Source organism: Acomys russatus, chromosome 22, assembly GCF_903995435.1.
Source record: "Acomys russatus chromosome 22, mAcoRus1.1, whole genome shotgun sequence".
Taxonomy (NCBI): Eukaryota; Metazoa; Chordata; class Mammalia; order Rodentia; family Muridae; genus Acomys; species Acomys russatus.
The window spans coordinates 54,257,599-54,274,752 of NC_067158.1; the positions used below are offsets into that span (position 1 = coordinate 54,257,599).

Below are 17,154 nucleotides of genomic sequence, written 5' to 3' on the forward strand. Positions count from 1 at the left end.
ATCGATGCACATAAAATAAAAATAAAAGTAAGTTAAAACAAACAAAAAACAACCACAATTAAAAACCAGCAGAACCAGGAAGTTCTAAGTTACAACTTGTCACTTTGGTTCCAGTCACTTGCTAGGCTTTGTTGGCAAGACACTGTCTGATTTTAGTGACACTCTCAGAAGTGTTCTTATAACATTCCTGAGCATTGGAAAAAAGGAGAAACTGAAGGCTTTGCTTTCAATGCAGTGTCCAATGTGGAGGTCACCAGTATTTTCGTGAGCTCACTGGACAATTAGACATCACAGCTGCCTTAGTGTCTCCTTCTGAGGGGGAAGTGTCACCACTGATGGCCGTGACAGGCTTTGTCACATCTCGCCTGAACCCAAATGCTGGGCGGTGTCTGAGGGCACTGAGATGAAGTTCTGAGGATATTGATGGACACTCAGCGCTGTAACCACCTCCCATGGCCAAAGACACACAACACACGCCCAGTGCCCCAACTGCAAAGACTGAACTTGTCAATCCCTCCACTATTGCAAAAAAAAAAAAAAAAAAAAAAAAAAAAAAAAATTGCTCATTTCATTTTTTTAAAGAAAAAGAAAGTCTTGAAATTGCTTTAAAGAAAGCTTTATTTACCACATACACTTTAAGAATGTACTGTAAACTCAGCGAGATCTAAAAAGCGTTTCAAATACAAAGCTAAAAACTAAACTAGTAGCATGTCTAAAACCCACACTCTAAAACTTTTAAAAACATTTATATTAGTTTGTTCTTAATCCTAAAAAAAACAAAAAACAAAAAAAGTTCACATTTCAAGTTATAAACTTACCTCAGTAGTGTACATGAAATGGTTGTGAAACAGTAGAAACAGGCAAGACCACAGACAGCGGGGCCGCTGTTGCTTTACTGGCTGCCACCAAGGCTTGTTTTTAAGGTGGTTGCCATGTTGACTTAGAGCACTTCTTCCTTTTATTATTATTAGCATTGTTATTATTATTATTTTTTGCAAATATTTTCTAGGCACTTGTAAAATACAGTAAGAACATGGGGTCAGTGTTTCATCTGAGGACCTCCGTGTCAGTCCTTGGCAGGAAGCAAAGTGCTTTTTCTTTTCACACAAGTCAAGGGATTAAAAACCTGATACAAGTTGCCGTTTATGGGGTCACTCATCCCAGCATGCCCGTGTGGGTGCATCCTCAGAGCATGGCGCAGCGACTTCATGCTGTTCAGCAAGGATGGAGAGGGATGCTTAAGAGGCCTTAGCTGGCACTTGATAACATTATAGAATAGTTAAATAAATAGTCCTTTATATATAAAAATTCATCCCATCAAGATAAAGGGGGGGGGGGGGGAAGAAGATGACACCTGGGAATCTCTTAATTTAAAAAAAGAGAAAAAAATTAAACTATGTAAGAGCACTGCTAGGGCATGGTCCCAGTATTAGTCCACATAATAGAGTTAAGCCAGACAGCAAAACTCTGGTGGGACGATTCTGTTGGGCTGTGATGACATAAAATATGACTGTGTATCTGTTACATTATTGCACACCTCGCGTCCTCGACTGAGCCTTTTAAAAAGATGCAAGTTGATGTAATTCATAAAACCAGACGGCGATATTAACATGTTACTGTATTTTACATTCACTCTGCCAAAGAAAAGCCTTTAAACAGGCACAAAACACTGCATCTGTGTATTTACTTCCTAAAAAAGAAACACACACACACTTTTAATAACATTGAAATAAAACCGCAACGTCTCGCATTTACACTACAGGTCGTGAACTTTGGCAACACAAAAGGACTACAAGCGAGCGCCAGAAGTTATTTACAAACTCCCCCTTCACTCCTACTGCCGTGTGCGCCCCACGTTCACCTACCAAATGCAGCGCAGTGGAGGGAAGCCATGTTCCACAAACACAGAGCTCCCAGCATCCCTGACGACAGCAGGCGTTCTGTGGGGAACAGACGGCAGCTAGACGCGCCTTAACTCCCTGCGGACAAGTCTTGAAGCTCTTGTCTATAATCACATACATTCTTGGTCTCCAAAAACTCAAGACTTTAAAAACCAAAGCATTAGAAAGTTAAAAGTTTCATACTGAACAATTAAATAGCCATGCAAAGACGCTTCAGACAAACATGTTAAAACCTTGTCCTGTGCGTACTCTGCTACTGAAAACAGAGAGAGAAGGCAATGCCTCCCCGAAAAAAGCAATATAAAGTAAAGTAAAAAAGACCCCAAAACAATCCCAGGAAGTAGTATAAAAGGCATCAGTTGTCTTCTCTATCAGAATTATCCATTTTTTAAAAAAAAGATATGCCGAACTTCAGTGTCGATAGGGGAGGGGTGGGGGTGTGCATAGTTAACACTAAAGACTTTAGAGAGCGAGCCCAAACTAATGAGTGCTTGTGACGGCAGCCCAGTGTTCGGACTTTGGGTGTGAGGAATTCCATTTTGGCCTAAGAACAAAACAAAACAAAACCACAACAGCAACAAAAACCCGCCAACCAAACCACCTCCTGCCCCCCCAAAAAACCCACCCAGAAACATGATGAGAATACACAGCAATATCGTCAACCCTTAATGCCAGTGGAAATACAGCAGAGAATTTTTTACTCGTTTTTAAATTGCACTTTCCAGCATCACCTTGAAAATAAAATAATGTTTTATGTAGCAATTTCAAAGCACTACAGTTTGTGTCTTTAAATAGTGAATATAGTTTTCACAATAGTTCCTTAGATGCTCGGGTGTGCTTTTTTTTTTTTTTTTTTTTTTAAATATAGCTGATATATTCTGAAAGGTCCTACAAAATAGAAAACTCTGGAGTGCAGAAGTTAAGAAAATAACCTTCATACTGAAAATATATCCTTAAAAAAACAAAACCAAACCTCTGTACAAATTTTAAAAGATGGTATTAAGGCGTGAGGCATCGCAAGTCTCTTAGAAATGTATGAACATGGGCCTGCTAAGTCGAAAAGTCTTTTTTTTTTTTTAAACCAAAAACTGGTGAAAACTTCATAGATATAAAATATCTCAATGTGATATATTTGATAACATTCTTCACTTGCAGACTTTGCAGGTGTGCCGATCTGACACGTTCTTTCTTCATAAATAATAAAGTGTTCCTTCAGCGGTGTTTGGTGGCTTGCCTCGGTCCCTGGTCTCAGTAAGTCTGGTAGACGTCATGGATGGGCACCTGGAGGGCGGCGGGGAAGGCCTGAGGTATGTAGCCGGCGTAGCCCCCGTACACGGCGGCCGCAGCAGCGTTCTTCTGTAGTGTGGCGATCGTGGCGGTGGCCGGAGCAGCAAAGGGGACGTAGCTGGCCCCGTAGATGCCAGCGGCAGGGATTCGCTGAACGTTTGGTGCCACGGTGTACACAGGAGTTATCGGACGGCCCTGCGAGACAAACAAAGCCCTTCCTAAGCGAACAGGTTCCTCATCTATGGAGTAATGTGCAGCCCACAGCCGGGAGGGAGGAGAGGTCTAGGTAAGGAGGAGGCGGAAAGCTGAGAGACAGTCGCTGCAGGAGGAAGAGGTTAGACAGAGAAAAACAAACAAACAAAACCAAAAAAACCCACTTCACTCTTGAATGCTTGATGCGGAGACGGATAGTGAGGGAGCTGGGAACCTGTCCTGAGAACACTAAGTCTAATATGTCCTGGAATGTGTCTGCTTTTCTGTCTGAAAGCGCAGTGCACCAAGTTTCCAAATGGTGGGGGGTGGGAAGGCTAAGGGCAGGATTGTGATTCTCTAAGAACCATGGATTTAGTTCTGGATTTGGGGTAAAAATAAAACAACACACCGTGAATAAAGTATTCGATGTGCCTTATGTTTTACAGAACGGTGGTGTCTTCTCTGCACCTTACTCTACTGTCTTCAGACTATGTAAACGGGGATATATGAAATGAAAATTTACATTTGAAAAGCAAGATTGTTTTCCCCTTTCAGTGTTGAGGATTTGAACCTAGGACACCTCAGACATAATTGACAAATGACCTGCAGCTCCTGTGCTGCATTATCATCACCACCATCATCATCATCACCATCACCACCATCATCATCACCATCACCACCACCATCATCACCATCACCATAATCATCACCATCACCACCATCATCATCACCATCACCACCATCACCATCACCATAATCATCACCACCACCATCATCACCACCACCATCATCATCACCACCACCACCACCACCATCATCATCATCATCATCATCACCACCATCCCCACCATCATCAAACAGAGATAATATCGCTCTCTGCCATACAAGCCTTGAACTTCCCACGCCCCTGCTTTGGCCTCCCAAGTAACTAGAATTACAGGCCTGTGTTCCCAGGTATGGCTGCCTCCTAGATATTTTTTCCCATTGTTTTGGGACAGTCTGGCCACCAATGAACTACATCTCAATGATAATTCTCAAGCCTTCATCTTCACGCCTCTACTTCCCAAACACTGGGACTCTCAGATTCTAGTAAAAGATTCAGTTATGTCTATCACAAAACCTAGAAATCAGACTCACAAAAACTATGTTCAAAATGACTTCCAACTTAAGAACCTTTTTTCTAACGTAATAAAAATAACTATGGCAGTTTCTCAGAAAATTGGGAAGCTGGGCATCGTGGTGGTGCACGGCCCCTTTAATCTCAGCACTCGGGAGGCAGAGACAGGTGGATCACTGTGAGTTTGAGGCCAGCCTAGTCTACAGAGTGAGTCCAGGACAGCCAAGGCTACACAGAGAAACTCTGTCTCAAAAAAAAAAAAAAAAAAAAAAAAAAAAAAAGAAAGAAAGAAAGAAAAAGAAATTGGGAATAGTTCTACCTCAAGACCCAGCTTTACCACTCCTGGGCATATACCCAAAATATGCTTCACCAAACCACAGGGACATTTGCTCAACTATGTTCACAGCCACTTTATATGTAATAGCCAGAAACTGGAAACAACCCAGATGTCCCTCAACTGAAGAATGGATAAAGAAACTGTGGTACATTTATACAATGGAATACTACTCAGCTATTGAAAACTAGAGCATCATGACATTTGCAGGCAAATGGATGGAACTAGGAAAGGTCATCCTGAGTGAGGTAACCCAGACCCAGAAAGACAAGCATGGTATATAAACTCACTCCTAAGTGGATATTAGCCATGTAGTACAGGATAACCATGCTGCAATACACAGACCCAGAGAAGCTAAGTAACAAGGAGGCTCAAGGGAGGATGTCTGAATCCTACTAAGAAGAGGAAATAAAAGACATTGGAAGTGGAGGGAGAGAGGGAACTAGTTGAGAGAGCAGGTGGAGAGGGGGATGGGGGGGATCAGGTGTGGGGAGAGCAGGGATGGGGGGTGTGAGAGGGCTGGGAGTGAGAGGCGAAAGTGGTGTTGAGATATCTCGGGGACAAGCTGGAGACCTGGGATGGAGGAGGATCCTTGGAAGATATGGGGGACACTAGTGGAGACTCCTAGCATCGGGGATACTGAGACTGAAGTGGCCATATCCTGTAGCCAGGCAGGCCTTCCGGTGGGGGAAGAGGCACACCCACCAAAGCTCTGATCCAAAATTTGTCCTGCCTACAAGATATGCAGGGATAAAAGATGGAACAGAGATTGAGGGAACGGCCAACCATTGACTGGCTCAACTTGAGACCCACCCCATGGGAGAGAGCTAACCCCTGACACTGTTAATGATGCTCTGCTACCCCTACAGACAGGAGCCTAGCGTAACTGTCATCCGAGAGGCTCCACCCAGCAGATAATGGAAACAGATGCAGAGACCCACAGCCAAACATTTTAGGTGCAAGAGTTAGGGGAAGGACTGAGGGAGCTGGAGGGGCCAAGGACAACACAAGAAGATCTACACAGCCAACTAACCTGGGCCCATGGGGAATCATAGAGACTGAATCACCAACCAAAGAGCATGCATGGGCTGGTCCTAGGCCCCCTACACGTATGCAACTGATGGGCTGCTTGGTCCTTAAGTGGGTGCGCTAACAATTGGAGCAGGGGGCCATCTCTGACTTGAACTCTGCTGGCTCTCTCTGGATCCTGTTTCCCTAGCAGGGTTGCCTTGTCCTGCTTCAGTGAAAGAGGAGGTGTTTAGTCCTGATGCAACTTGATGTGCCAGGGTGGGTTGGTCCCTGGGGGTGGGGGTAAGAAGAGGGGAAGGGGGTCTGGGGGAAAGGGGATGGGCGGGTGGGACGGGGAGGATAAGAGGGAGTGGGGTAGCAACTGGGACGTAAAAATGAGCAAATAAAAAAATTACTGAAAAAAAAAATGCTACTACAGTGATGATGACACACATGGTCTTTCAGGCACTGTTCTTACAGCCTTATTTGTATGATTTTATCAAGTCATCAAATCTTTAGTCAAGGCCATCTGGTGGTAGCACATGTGTTTAATCCAGCATTCAGGAGGTAAAGGCAGGAAGATTCTTGGGAATTTCAGGCCATCCAAGGCTATAAGTGACACCCTGTCCCAACCTGGAGCTGGAGTTGCAGGCAGTTGTGGGTTCTGGGAACTGAAGAACTAAACCTGGGTCCTCTGAAAGAGCATTACATACTCCAAACTGTTGAGCCATCTCTCCAACCTTCTAAAATTGAATATTATACAGAGTGTGATGTTTTTAAAAATTATTTTTAAGAGGTTTTGAGTTGTGGGTTGTGTTTGGACTACATACCTAGACCTTATCTCAAAACCAAAAGATAACAAAAAAGAAGGCCCTAAATTGAACTTAAAAAAAAAAAAAAAAAATCACATAGTAACATGCTGGTGCATGAATAATCCCAATTGGTTTAACCCCTTCTAAGTGAAGCACTCAAGACTTAGTTTAGAGTAGGAAAGGGCAAGTGACTAGCTATGACAAATCGTATGCCTGGCCATTGGAAAATCACCGAGACACTTGTACACAACAGGACAGCCCAGCTCAAATAACATGCAACCTTCAGGACTCTAGCACAGACAGGAACTTCTGCTTTTCAAAATGCACATCCTGTTAATTCTTGTCCAATGGGTTGAGAGGCCTGGGGCATTTGTACTTATCACTCACTCACTCAGAGAGAAATAGTTTTAAGATTATTTTTTCCTCCCTGCTCAACAGATGCCCCGCCACGGGCTACACAAGGAGGGTGCTTAGGTCTGGAGGGCAGCCTTCCAAGAAAGGAGACACCGGCAGACATACGCCTCAGAATAAGGTATTAATGAGAGGCACAGGAGAGGCTCTCTAGGTAGGTGGGAGGGTGGAAGGGCAAACACGGTAGGATCAATGTGGAAAGAGAGGGCAATCATAGTGTGAGTCACGGATGGAGGAGAGGAAGATTTTCTATATCTCCTCCATTTTAAAAAATGAATTACATGCCCACTCGTCCATTTTTAAAAATCTTTCCTATGAATTACATGCCCACACAGCCCCTTTTGGGCGTGTATATGTGTGTGCACACGGGGTCAGAGGTTAGCTGTGTGTCACAGTGCACGGATGGAGGGAGGTCCGAGTTGGCTCTCTCCCACCGTGTGGGTCCTGGGGATTGAACTCAGGTCATGAGGTTTGGAAGCAAGCGTCTTTACCTGCTGAGCCATACTAGTCCCATATAGATATATATGTACTTTTAACAATAATAAACTTTTAAAAATCTTCATAGAGCTAAACATTTTTTTCTTGCTATTTCACATTAAATATTTTTTAAGAGCTAGGAGGGCACTGCAGTGTGTGTGTTGGGGGCGGGGAGACACTTGCCTGACATGTATAACACCCTAGGTTTGATCCCTTACCCTGGGAAAAATCAAATTTAAAAACCCTCGTATTTTTAAATATCATCCTACGGAGTATATTCTCAGTGCTGAATACTAAAGGAGGCTATGATTGAGAGAGGCTCCACGCAGAGATGACAGTAGCCACAGCAAGAACTCTGAGGGGCTCCATACGTAAATTACTGGCCACTGGGCAAGAACTCTACCTGGAAAGGTGGCGGTGTAGATACAGTAGGAATGACAGCGGCGGCGGCGGCGGCAGCGGCGGCGGCGGCAGCGGCAGGGTCAGGCTGTACGGCAATGGGGCTGATCATGTGTTCCATCGTGTGGATCTTGCCATCTTCAATTATTTTAGGGGCTGGGGCTGCCTGGAACATGGAGTACTGGGCACCGATGGCAGGGATGGCCACTGCGAAAGAAGCGGGGACAAGACAGGTGCATCACTGGCAGAATCCCAGGTTAGTAGTCACGTAGCTCTGCACATTCACAGGGCTCTGCTCGGCTGGGTTGGCACCACACCGGGACAGAGCTCCTCCACAGAGGAGCATTCTGAGTGAGGTTTCTGCACTGACATTTCCCAACAAGTGTGAGTGTGAACTCTCCTGATCCTCACTTTCATTACTCGCCACAGACAAAGCCCTTCGCATGCTTACAAGGCCTTAAGAAGCAGGCTGAGCTAAGGTGTCGTTCTGACAGCTTGGAGACGTGCGTACACCCTCCCCACCTTTGTACTTCTTGGTAGCATTACTGATGCAACCGGAGGGGTGGGGGTGGAGCAGGACTGAGTGGAAAACGGAAAAGCCTCCGACGTGCTAACATCCACTTATAGCAGTGAAGCAGGGTGTGACTGGGCTTTCACTAGAACCTGCCAACTCAAATAATTTCTGTGAGTAGAGTCCAAAGGAACGGCCTCAAGCAGAGATTCAAACAGATAGAGTTACCGAACACCAGTGTGCAATATCAAGAGATCAAAAGAAGAGATGCTGGACCCGGTTTGGGAGCTTGTGTGTGTGTGTGTGTGTGTGCATGGTGTGTGTGTGTGTGTGTGTGTGTGTGTGTGTGTGTGCATGCTGTGTGTGTGTGTGTGTGCATGCTGTGTGTGCTGAAAGGATAGGCAGAACACAGAATGTACACACTCAGAGTCCTTTCATGTATGTTTTCTCTGCAGCTATAAGCACGTTTCTTCTACTAAGATGGCTATGATCAAAGGCAAAGAGACAGGATGGCCATAACATAAACAGTGGCTTGGCCACTCACCTAAAGTGAAGACGGCACTGAATTCCTTCAGCGCTTTAAACCTATGTTCCAAATCCCCATGTGCCAACTCCTTGCCTCTTATCTAGGGGAAGAAGGGTGCAAGAAGCAGAAGAGCAGGTGACCGTCAAAAGTTCCCTTTCCTACCCTCAGGGAGGCCAAGGCCTGAGAGAGAACCATTCCAGCTAGCTACAGGACTTTCTCCATGGCTTCGGAGGTTAGCGTGTGGAGAAGCTGCAGAGAGTGAGTCTGCCAAACTCACCAAACACAGGACCCTGTTGTAGAAGCCTCACCTCTCAGATAACCACAGGAAAACTGACACTGTTTGCTCTGGAAAAGAAGTTTCCACTTTTTCTCAAAACTGGCAATACCCAGGCCCCTCCGCTGCCGCACAGCTGGCACGCAGCTCTGTGATGGAGGGCTTACCTACCTTCACAAGGGAAAGACATTCTGGATGACGGAAGAACCAGGGAACTTCATTCTTGTCTCATCTTTGCCTCACCCCCACTCCTGACCCTGCCTTACCTGGTCACAGACAGAGAAATGGCCAGAAGACTGGTGGTGACACATGTCTGAAAAACTCCCTGACATTCTAAGGTGAGCGTGGCCAGAATTAGTTTGATCCCATAAGAAGGTGGTGCAGGGGTGGAGGTGGGAAGACATCCCCTAAGAAGGTGGTGCAGGGGTGGGGGTGAGGAGACGTCCTCTAAGAAGGTGGTGCAGGGGTGGGGGTGAGGAGACGTCCCCTAAGAAGGGGGTGCAGGGGTGGGGGTGAGGAGACGTCCCCTAAGAAGGGGAGGCAGGGGTGGAGGGTAAGGAGATGTCCCCTAAGAAGGTGGTGTAGGGGTGGGGGGGGGTGAGGAGATGTCCTCTAAGAAGGTGGTACAGGGGTGGGGGGTGGGGAGATGTTCCCTAAGAAGGTAGTGCAGGGGCGGGGGTGAAGATATGTCCCCCCTAAGAAGGTGGTACAGGGGTGGGGGGGCTGGGAGGTGTCTTTTAGCAGCAGGGGAGAGAACCTGTGTGTAGGACAGATTTAAGAGCCATGAAGACTAGGATTCACTTCAAAGAGAGGGTTGAGGTTTTGGACCAAATGATGCGTTTGCTCTGTTTTCACTGACCTGTGCCAGGTTTAATGGCAACTGGATTGACAGCAGAGATTTCCAAATTCGGCACAAGTTCGTATCCTTTTTCCTGCTGTTTTCCTTTGCCTTCGTGGTATCGGCTATATATGCCACGGCCAGCAGAGTATCCTCCGAGGTAGGAACCCCTGGGCCCTGGGGTTCTGTTTCCAGCCGCGCCTCGCCCTCGGCCTCTTACGCTGCCTGCTTAATAACAACAACAACAACACAACGAAGGGTGAGCCAGCAACAGTGACGGACCACAGGGATGCTTCTGACAAGCCATTTTGGTCTAATTTGTCATTCTAATCTGCCTGCTCGCTGTGAGGTGAGCTCCAAGGATTGTAATTGCAACTTCAGTTTTAGGGTTTAAAAAATTTTGATCTGTTAAGGGATATATATCCATCCCTTTCAGTGCTTAAGAAAAAAAAAGCAGAGGATATTAATTCAGACCCAGGGAACAGGGCTGTGGCCTTTGAACCTATGCTATGTTTTCTATCGTCATGCTTGGTTTTATAGTCTCAGTGACTATAAGGAACCATGGCTGGGCCAACCAACACCTTAAGACTTAACTTCAGAAGCGGTAAGCCAGGCTGACCTCAAACTAGGAATCCTCTTGCCCCACCCTTTCGAATGCTGGGATTGCAGGGCCAGCCACCGCCATGTTAGGGCTCAGAATCAGATTTTAACACAACCTCCAAGGGATAGGCAGACCGGAACCAGCATGGGTTAGGCCCTTGCAAGGGACAAATGGTCCCAATGATGTGACTGCGCACCCAAAGGAGTGTCTCTCTCAGTACTGCAACAGTGACTTTGAGTCAGCACTCAGAGACTCAACCTTGCTAGGAAGAGCCTAGCAAGCTGCAGCCTTGCTTTATCTGACGTCCCTGCCTAGGGTCTGGACACCCAGGGGCCCCTCAAGAGAAGAGTCTCCACTAACTTTTTACGAAGTAGTCCCTGTTGGGCCCGATGAGCGCGTTGTAGGGGTAGCCATAATAAGTCAACGTGTAGGGATCACAGGAGTACACATAGCTGGGTTGCTGCGCTGCCACCTCAGTCGAGCCACCACCGCCCTTGGCTGCCTTCTGGTAGCGCGAGTACTGCTCTTTGTCCACAGGCTTGGCCAGCGTGACCTCCAGGCAGGAGCCCTCCAACTCCGTGCCATTGAGGTTGTTCATGGCGTGCACGGCGTCCTCGCGGCTAGTGAAGTGCACGAAGGCGTAGTCACGGATCTTCTTTACCCTTTCCACGCATCCCGGGTTGAACTGGCCGAAGCTCCTCTTGATGGTCTCCTCCGTGGTCTCGATCATGAGGTTGCGCACGTAGAGTATTTTCACTGTCTGCATTACATCCTCGTCCACATCGATCTCGGGCTCGGCCCAGTCCACAGCGATCTGGTGGCCCCACAGTTGGATACGACCCGGCATGAGCTTGCGACGTGCCATTGCCGCAGCACGATGGCTCTCATACTCCACGAAGGCGAAGCCTCGGTTTTTCATCTTGTCCGCCGCACTGGCGTACACGATCACATTGAGTACGCCCTCGGTGACCTTGGCGATCTCCTCCAGGATCTCTCCGCGCTTCTTCATCTTGGGGATGCCGCCAATGAAGAGGCGGCAGTTGTCCACGCTGCAGCACACCCCCAGCAGGCGGCCCGGGCGGATCTCGTAGTTGTTGAGCTCACGAACAGCTCGCTTGGCCTCGTGCTTGTGGCAGTACATGACGAAGGCATAGCCTCGGTTCTTGCCATCGAAGTCCATCATGAGGCGTAGCTCGTAGATGCGGCCTACGGTCTCGAACACAGGCACCAGCTCGTCTTCATACACGTCGCGCGGGATCTTGCCCACGAAGACCTCACAGCCGCGCTGGGGGTGCGGGCCCTCCCAGCCGGGCGGGGGTCCACCGTACTTGCGCTGCCCGTTCTCCTGCACCATGCTGTAGCCCGTGCGCTCCATCAGCGCCAAGAGCGCAGCCTCGTTGGGCGCGCCCGCCACGCCCTCTGGCACCTTGGCGGAGGACCCCACTGTTGGATCGCTGTTCATGGCTGTGGTGGAATCTTCTGCGGTCATAATGTCAGAGGCATGCACAGCTGGTGGAAACCTGCAAAAGAGAAAGGAGGAGTGTGAGGTGGGGAGCCCTGCGGGGACTTCGTCCTGACCTCGCCTACTTTGTTTCTGATCACACTCAGTGGTGATGCATGTGTGTGAACAGGCAGGTCGTGGGGTACATGCTAGGCAAGTGGTCTACCACTGAGCTACGCCTCCAGACCCAGAGCAGTGTGATTGTTAGAGCAGACTTCAAAGAGGCGTTTTCCTACAAGGTGGATTTTGAGCTGCCGTGCTTAAGTTTTCAACAGGAAATGGGATGTCTCAGCTGCTGCGGAGTTGTCCTAGTGGCGGCTAGTCAGATTTTTTACAATTTATCCAGGCAAAATCTTGTGAACCTTTCACAGATTTGGACTCAGTCCATGAACAGACAGGTTAATTCGGGAGGCTGTGAAGCAAGTTCTCTAGGGGAAAAGGCACCATAGGGTTCAAAGAAATAGCACCTGTGTTCTTAGTTTACCTTCTCGGCCTTTGAGCACACTCACCGACACTAATCTCAGCTTACTTGTGGGGAGAGAGACTCAGAACTTGTGCAAATTGCCCTAGTTCTTACAGGAACCTCGGTTTTCTTCAGAACTGTGCTGTGCAAAGCAACATTTACTAATTTAGGCAGGCTCTCACTCACTCGCCCTAAAATGACCTGGAACTCATTCTGTGGCTGGGGTCCACGGCAGTTGCTCGAGCCCAGCCTGCTGAGTGCTGGGACTACAGATAGAAGCCACCAACAGCCCAACCCTTTGTTTATTTTGTTGGTTAAAGGCCAGGACTTGGTAAGTAGCTTAGTGTGGCCTTGAACTCAGGACAAACTCCTGCCTCACCCTACCCCTTCCCTCCCACCACCCCACCCCTGCCAAGTTCTGGGAATATAGGTGCCAGTCACCACACCTGGCTTGATACAATTTCAGGGGAGATGAAAGGACAGATGTTGTTAGCCATCTGAGACTAATAGAGCTTAAATAGGGGGCAAAAAAAAAAAAAAAAAAATAATAATAATAATTAATTAATTAAAACTCTGATTTAAATTAAGTAGCCATGGGTGGCAGTGGTTTATTTAGAGAGCATAGCATAACGATTCCATTAAAAGTTGCGAACAGGCCAGGCATGGTGGCACACTCCTCTAATCCCAGCACTCAGGAGGCAGAGGCAGACAGATCTCTGTGAGTTTGAGGCCAACATGGTCTACAAAGAGAGTTCCAGAACAGCCAGGGCCACACAGAAAAACTCTCTAGCAGGTTAGGTGTGTGTGTGTGTGTGTGTGTGTGTGTGTGTGTGTGTGTGTGTGTGTGTGTGTGTGTGTGTGTGTGTGTGTGTGTGTGTGTGTGTGTGTGTGTGTGTGTGTGTGTGTACAAGTAATGCTTGTATAATGCAAAGTTCTGAATAACCTTTTTTTTAAAAAATAAGATTTATTTATTATATATAGTGCTCTGCCTGCATGTATGCTTGCCCACCAGAAGAGGGCACCAGATCTCATTATAGATGGTTGTGAGCTACCATGTGGTTGCTGGGAATTCAACTCTGGACCTCTGGCAAGAGCAAACAGTGCTCTTAATCCGCGAGTCATCTCTCCAGCCCCTGAATAACTTCTTTTCTTTTCTTTCTTTTCTTCCTTCCTTCTTCCCCTCCCCCTCCTCCTCCTTCTTCTTCTCTCCCTCACCCCCCCCCCCCAAACAGGATTTTTCTGTGTAGCAGCCTTGGCTGTCCTGGTCTCACTCTGTGGACCAGGCTGGCCTCAAACTCAGAGATCTGCCAGGCTCTGCCTCCTGAGAGCTGGGATTTTAAAGGCGTGCGCTGCCACAGGCCAGCATCTGAATGAATTTTTAAAAGACGAAATCCATCTCATTATTGGATAAACGAAATCTACAGAAAATCAGGAAGTGGGTTGGAGAGATGGCTTAGCAGTTGGAAGCTGCTCTCCTAGAGGATTCAGATTTGATTGTCAGTACTCACGTGGTAGCTCACAACTGTCTGTGATTCCAGCTCCAGGAGATCTGAAACCTGCTTTTGGCCTCTGCAGGCACTAGATGGTTATGTGGTGCAAACATTCATACACGCAGGCAAAACATCTCTACACATAAAATAAAATACCAACAAGAAAGAAACAAGACCGACGACTAAGTGTCCATCCAACGATTGCCATCATAAATAAAGCTTTCTTCACCTTTTTTTTTTCTATTTTGTGGGCTACTGTCTCAGGTGTGGCTTCTTCCTTTCTGTGGCTCCATGTTTTAGAAACACCCCGACACATTCTCACTCTTTGTAAAATGCCACTTCAACAACGGCCAAGGTTCCATCATTTAACTAGAAGCAGGAGCACACCACAATTTACTCTTAAAATTGTGCACGAGATAATTCAGGAAAAAGTCAAGAACTATTAAGTATTAAGGTGTCTGAGGATGTACTGGCCATTGGACAGTGCTTGCCTAGCGAGCATGTGAGGCCCTGGGTTCAACACCCAGTACCACAAACAGGAGAGAAAGAAAAAGAAGAGCTAGGTACAGTGTTACACACCCGTAGTTCCAGGGCTCACAAGGCAGAGGCAAGAGGGCTGTGGGTTTTGAGTCAACTCACAGAGCGAAAGCCTGTCTCAAAAAGAGTGAAAGAACCTTCAACTTCACACCGACACACAAGACGGAGACGTGGATCTGCCACACAGTGCCAGCACGTTCTTCTGGCTCATTTGCAAGAGCAGTTGGGCGTTTAGTTAGAGGCAGGCCCTGTAGCCAGGCCGCATGACTGTCCAGGTCCTAACCAACCCTTCCTGATTGCAGGATTAGGAGGAGGGCACTTAAACACCGTTAAGTGATATCATTGCCTACTTGCCACTGGGCGTGGCTCTGCCCAGGGTAAAAGGGCACACCCCCTCGCCCTTCCCTCTTCTCTTCTTCTCTGTTGCTCTCCGTCCTCCATTTTCCTTTCCTTTTATTCTTTTTTAAGATTTATTAATTATTTATGCAGTGGTCTTTATGCACACCTGCACACCTGAAGAGGACATCAGATCACATGATAGATGGTTGTGAGCCACCATGTGGTTGCTGAGAATTGAACTCAGGACCTTGGGAAGATCAGACAGTGCTCTTAACCTCCGAGCCATCTCTCCTGCCCCCTTCTCCATTTTCTTACCTCTCTCTCTTTTTATTGTTTCTATTTCTCCCTCCCCCTCTCTCTCTGCCTCTCCCTTTTTTTCTCCCCATGCTCATATAATAAACCTCAATATCCTATCTGTAGTGTGGTGCATATTTCATATTATATCTCATATTTCATGGTATTTCAGCCATTATATGAATCAGTTTCCCTTCCTGTAAATGGGAATCCTAATAATAGTATCAATTTTAGCACAACAAATGAGCTAATAAGTACAAGATGCTTTGGTGGTTTGAGTGAGAACTGTCCTCATAGTCTTGGTCCCCAGTTGGTGGTGTGTTTGGGGCAGTTTGGGAGGTGCGGCCGTGCTGGAGGAAGTGTGTCAGTTAGAGAGCAGAAGGCCTTGCCCTACTTGCAGCCTCTTTGCTTAGTGCTTGTGGCTCCAGATGTGAGCTCTCAGTTGGCTGTTCCAGCCTGCTGGGCTGCTGCTGGCTGCTACACTGTTCTGGCCATCTTGAATTCTAACCCTCTGGAACCATTAGCCAAATAAACCTTTTAAAAACAAGTTGTGTTGGTAATGTTATCTTATCACAGGAACAAAAAAAGTAACAGACATAGATGCTCCCACATGAGTCCAGGCTGGCTTTGAACTCACGTTCCCCCTGCCTTAGCCTTCCCAGAGCTGAGATTACATATAGCTAGCTATGCACTACCATGCCCAGCTTGAACAAGAAGCTTTGACCTATGCCTCGAACACTGCAATAGCTCAAGAAATGCAATATAATCTTTGATTCAAATTGTGGTGACAACTCATGCCAATTGTTTGAGTTTTACAGTGATTTTAAAGACAGATTTTTCTCAGTTAGAAAAAAAAAATCTTTGGGGGACGGGTGAGACAGTTCAGTTAGTAAAGGCACTTGCCACCAAGCCTGACCTTGGGACCCATATGGTGGAGAAGACAAACCCTGCAAGTTGTTCTTTGATTTCCACACACACATGCCCAGCTTCCCTAGCTATACAAATAAATGTAATAAAAAAATTTAAAATGATCTGGGCATGGTGGTGCACGCCTTTAATCCCAGCACTTGGGAGGCAGAGGCAGGTGGATCGCTGTGGTCTACAAAGCGAGTCCAGGATAGCCAAGGCTACACAGAGAGACCCTGTCTTGAAAAACCAAAACCAAAACAAACCAAACCAAACCAAAAACAACAACAAAAGTATCTTTGGATAAGGCTTCCTTCTATTTATTGATCTTGCTCCAGTGCTTGCAAGTTAGCTTGGCCACAGCTCCTCGTCGTAAGGGCTTTCTCAGAGTCACTAGGAATGACACACTGGCTCCTCTAACCTCAATGCCAGACTTGAGTGTGAGAACCTCTCTCCTTCCAAATGGAAGATGACCATGTGTAGCTTAGGAGACTGTTCAAAACCAGTGACTTGCAATGGAGGACGCCAAATACATACATAAACATAGGTACCACCAAGGGAGATTCTGTGTGTTAAAACAGGGAAAGCATGTCACTGATAGACAGTCACAGGAATAGAACTTACACCTTAGTGCGCGCACACATACACCCTTTAAAACTTGAGCTGTTTCAGAGAGGCAAAAAGAAAGGGAAAAATAAAATAAAACTGGGATTTTGATAGAGGCCCTTAAACAATGACATGCCTTTAAAAATGTGTTTATTGTATTTTCTATTTATGTGTGTACGTATGTATGTGTCTGTGTGTATGTGCATGTGGGTGCCTGTGGAGAGCAGACCAGGGCATCAGATCCTCTGAAACTTGAGTAACAGGACGTTGTGAGAAGTCTGATGGGGGTGCTGTGAACTGAACCTGGATCCTCTACACTGATGGGGCTGC

The 17,154-nt window shown here is 46.9% G+C and overlaps 1 protein-coding gene across 2 annotated transcripts in view; it reads right to left on the reverse strand.

Annotated features, from left to right (window-relative positions):
* Positions 1-2,987: 2,987 nt before the first annotated feature.
* The window catches only part of Rbm47 (RNA binding motif protein 47), a 32,985-nt gene continuing 18,818 nt past the window's right edge, over positions 2,988-17,154 (reverse strand). The window contains exons 1-5 of one of the 2 annotated variants that reach the window (XM_051164814.1): positions 14,161-14,277; positions 11,049-12,208; positions 10,109-10,315; positions 7,943-8,145; positions 2,988-3,383 (exon numbers count right to left, since the gene is read on the reverse strand). In XM_051164814.1, the coding sequence (XP_051020771.1) occupies positions 3,150-3,383; positions 7,943-8,145; positions 10,109-10,315; positions 11,049-12,177 (1,773 nt within the window). In that variant the 5' untranslated portion in view covers positions 12,178-12,208; positions 14,161-14,277 and the 3' untranslated portion in view covers positions 2,988-3,149. Of the gene's footprint in view, positions 3,384-7,942; positions 8,146-10,108; positions 10,316-11,048; positions 12,209-14,160; positions 14,278-17,154 lie in introns of those variants that run through there. The other variant, XM_051164813.1, reaches the window with a different exon arrangement.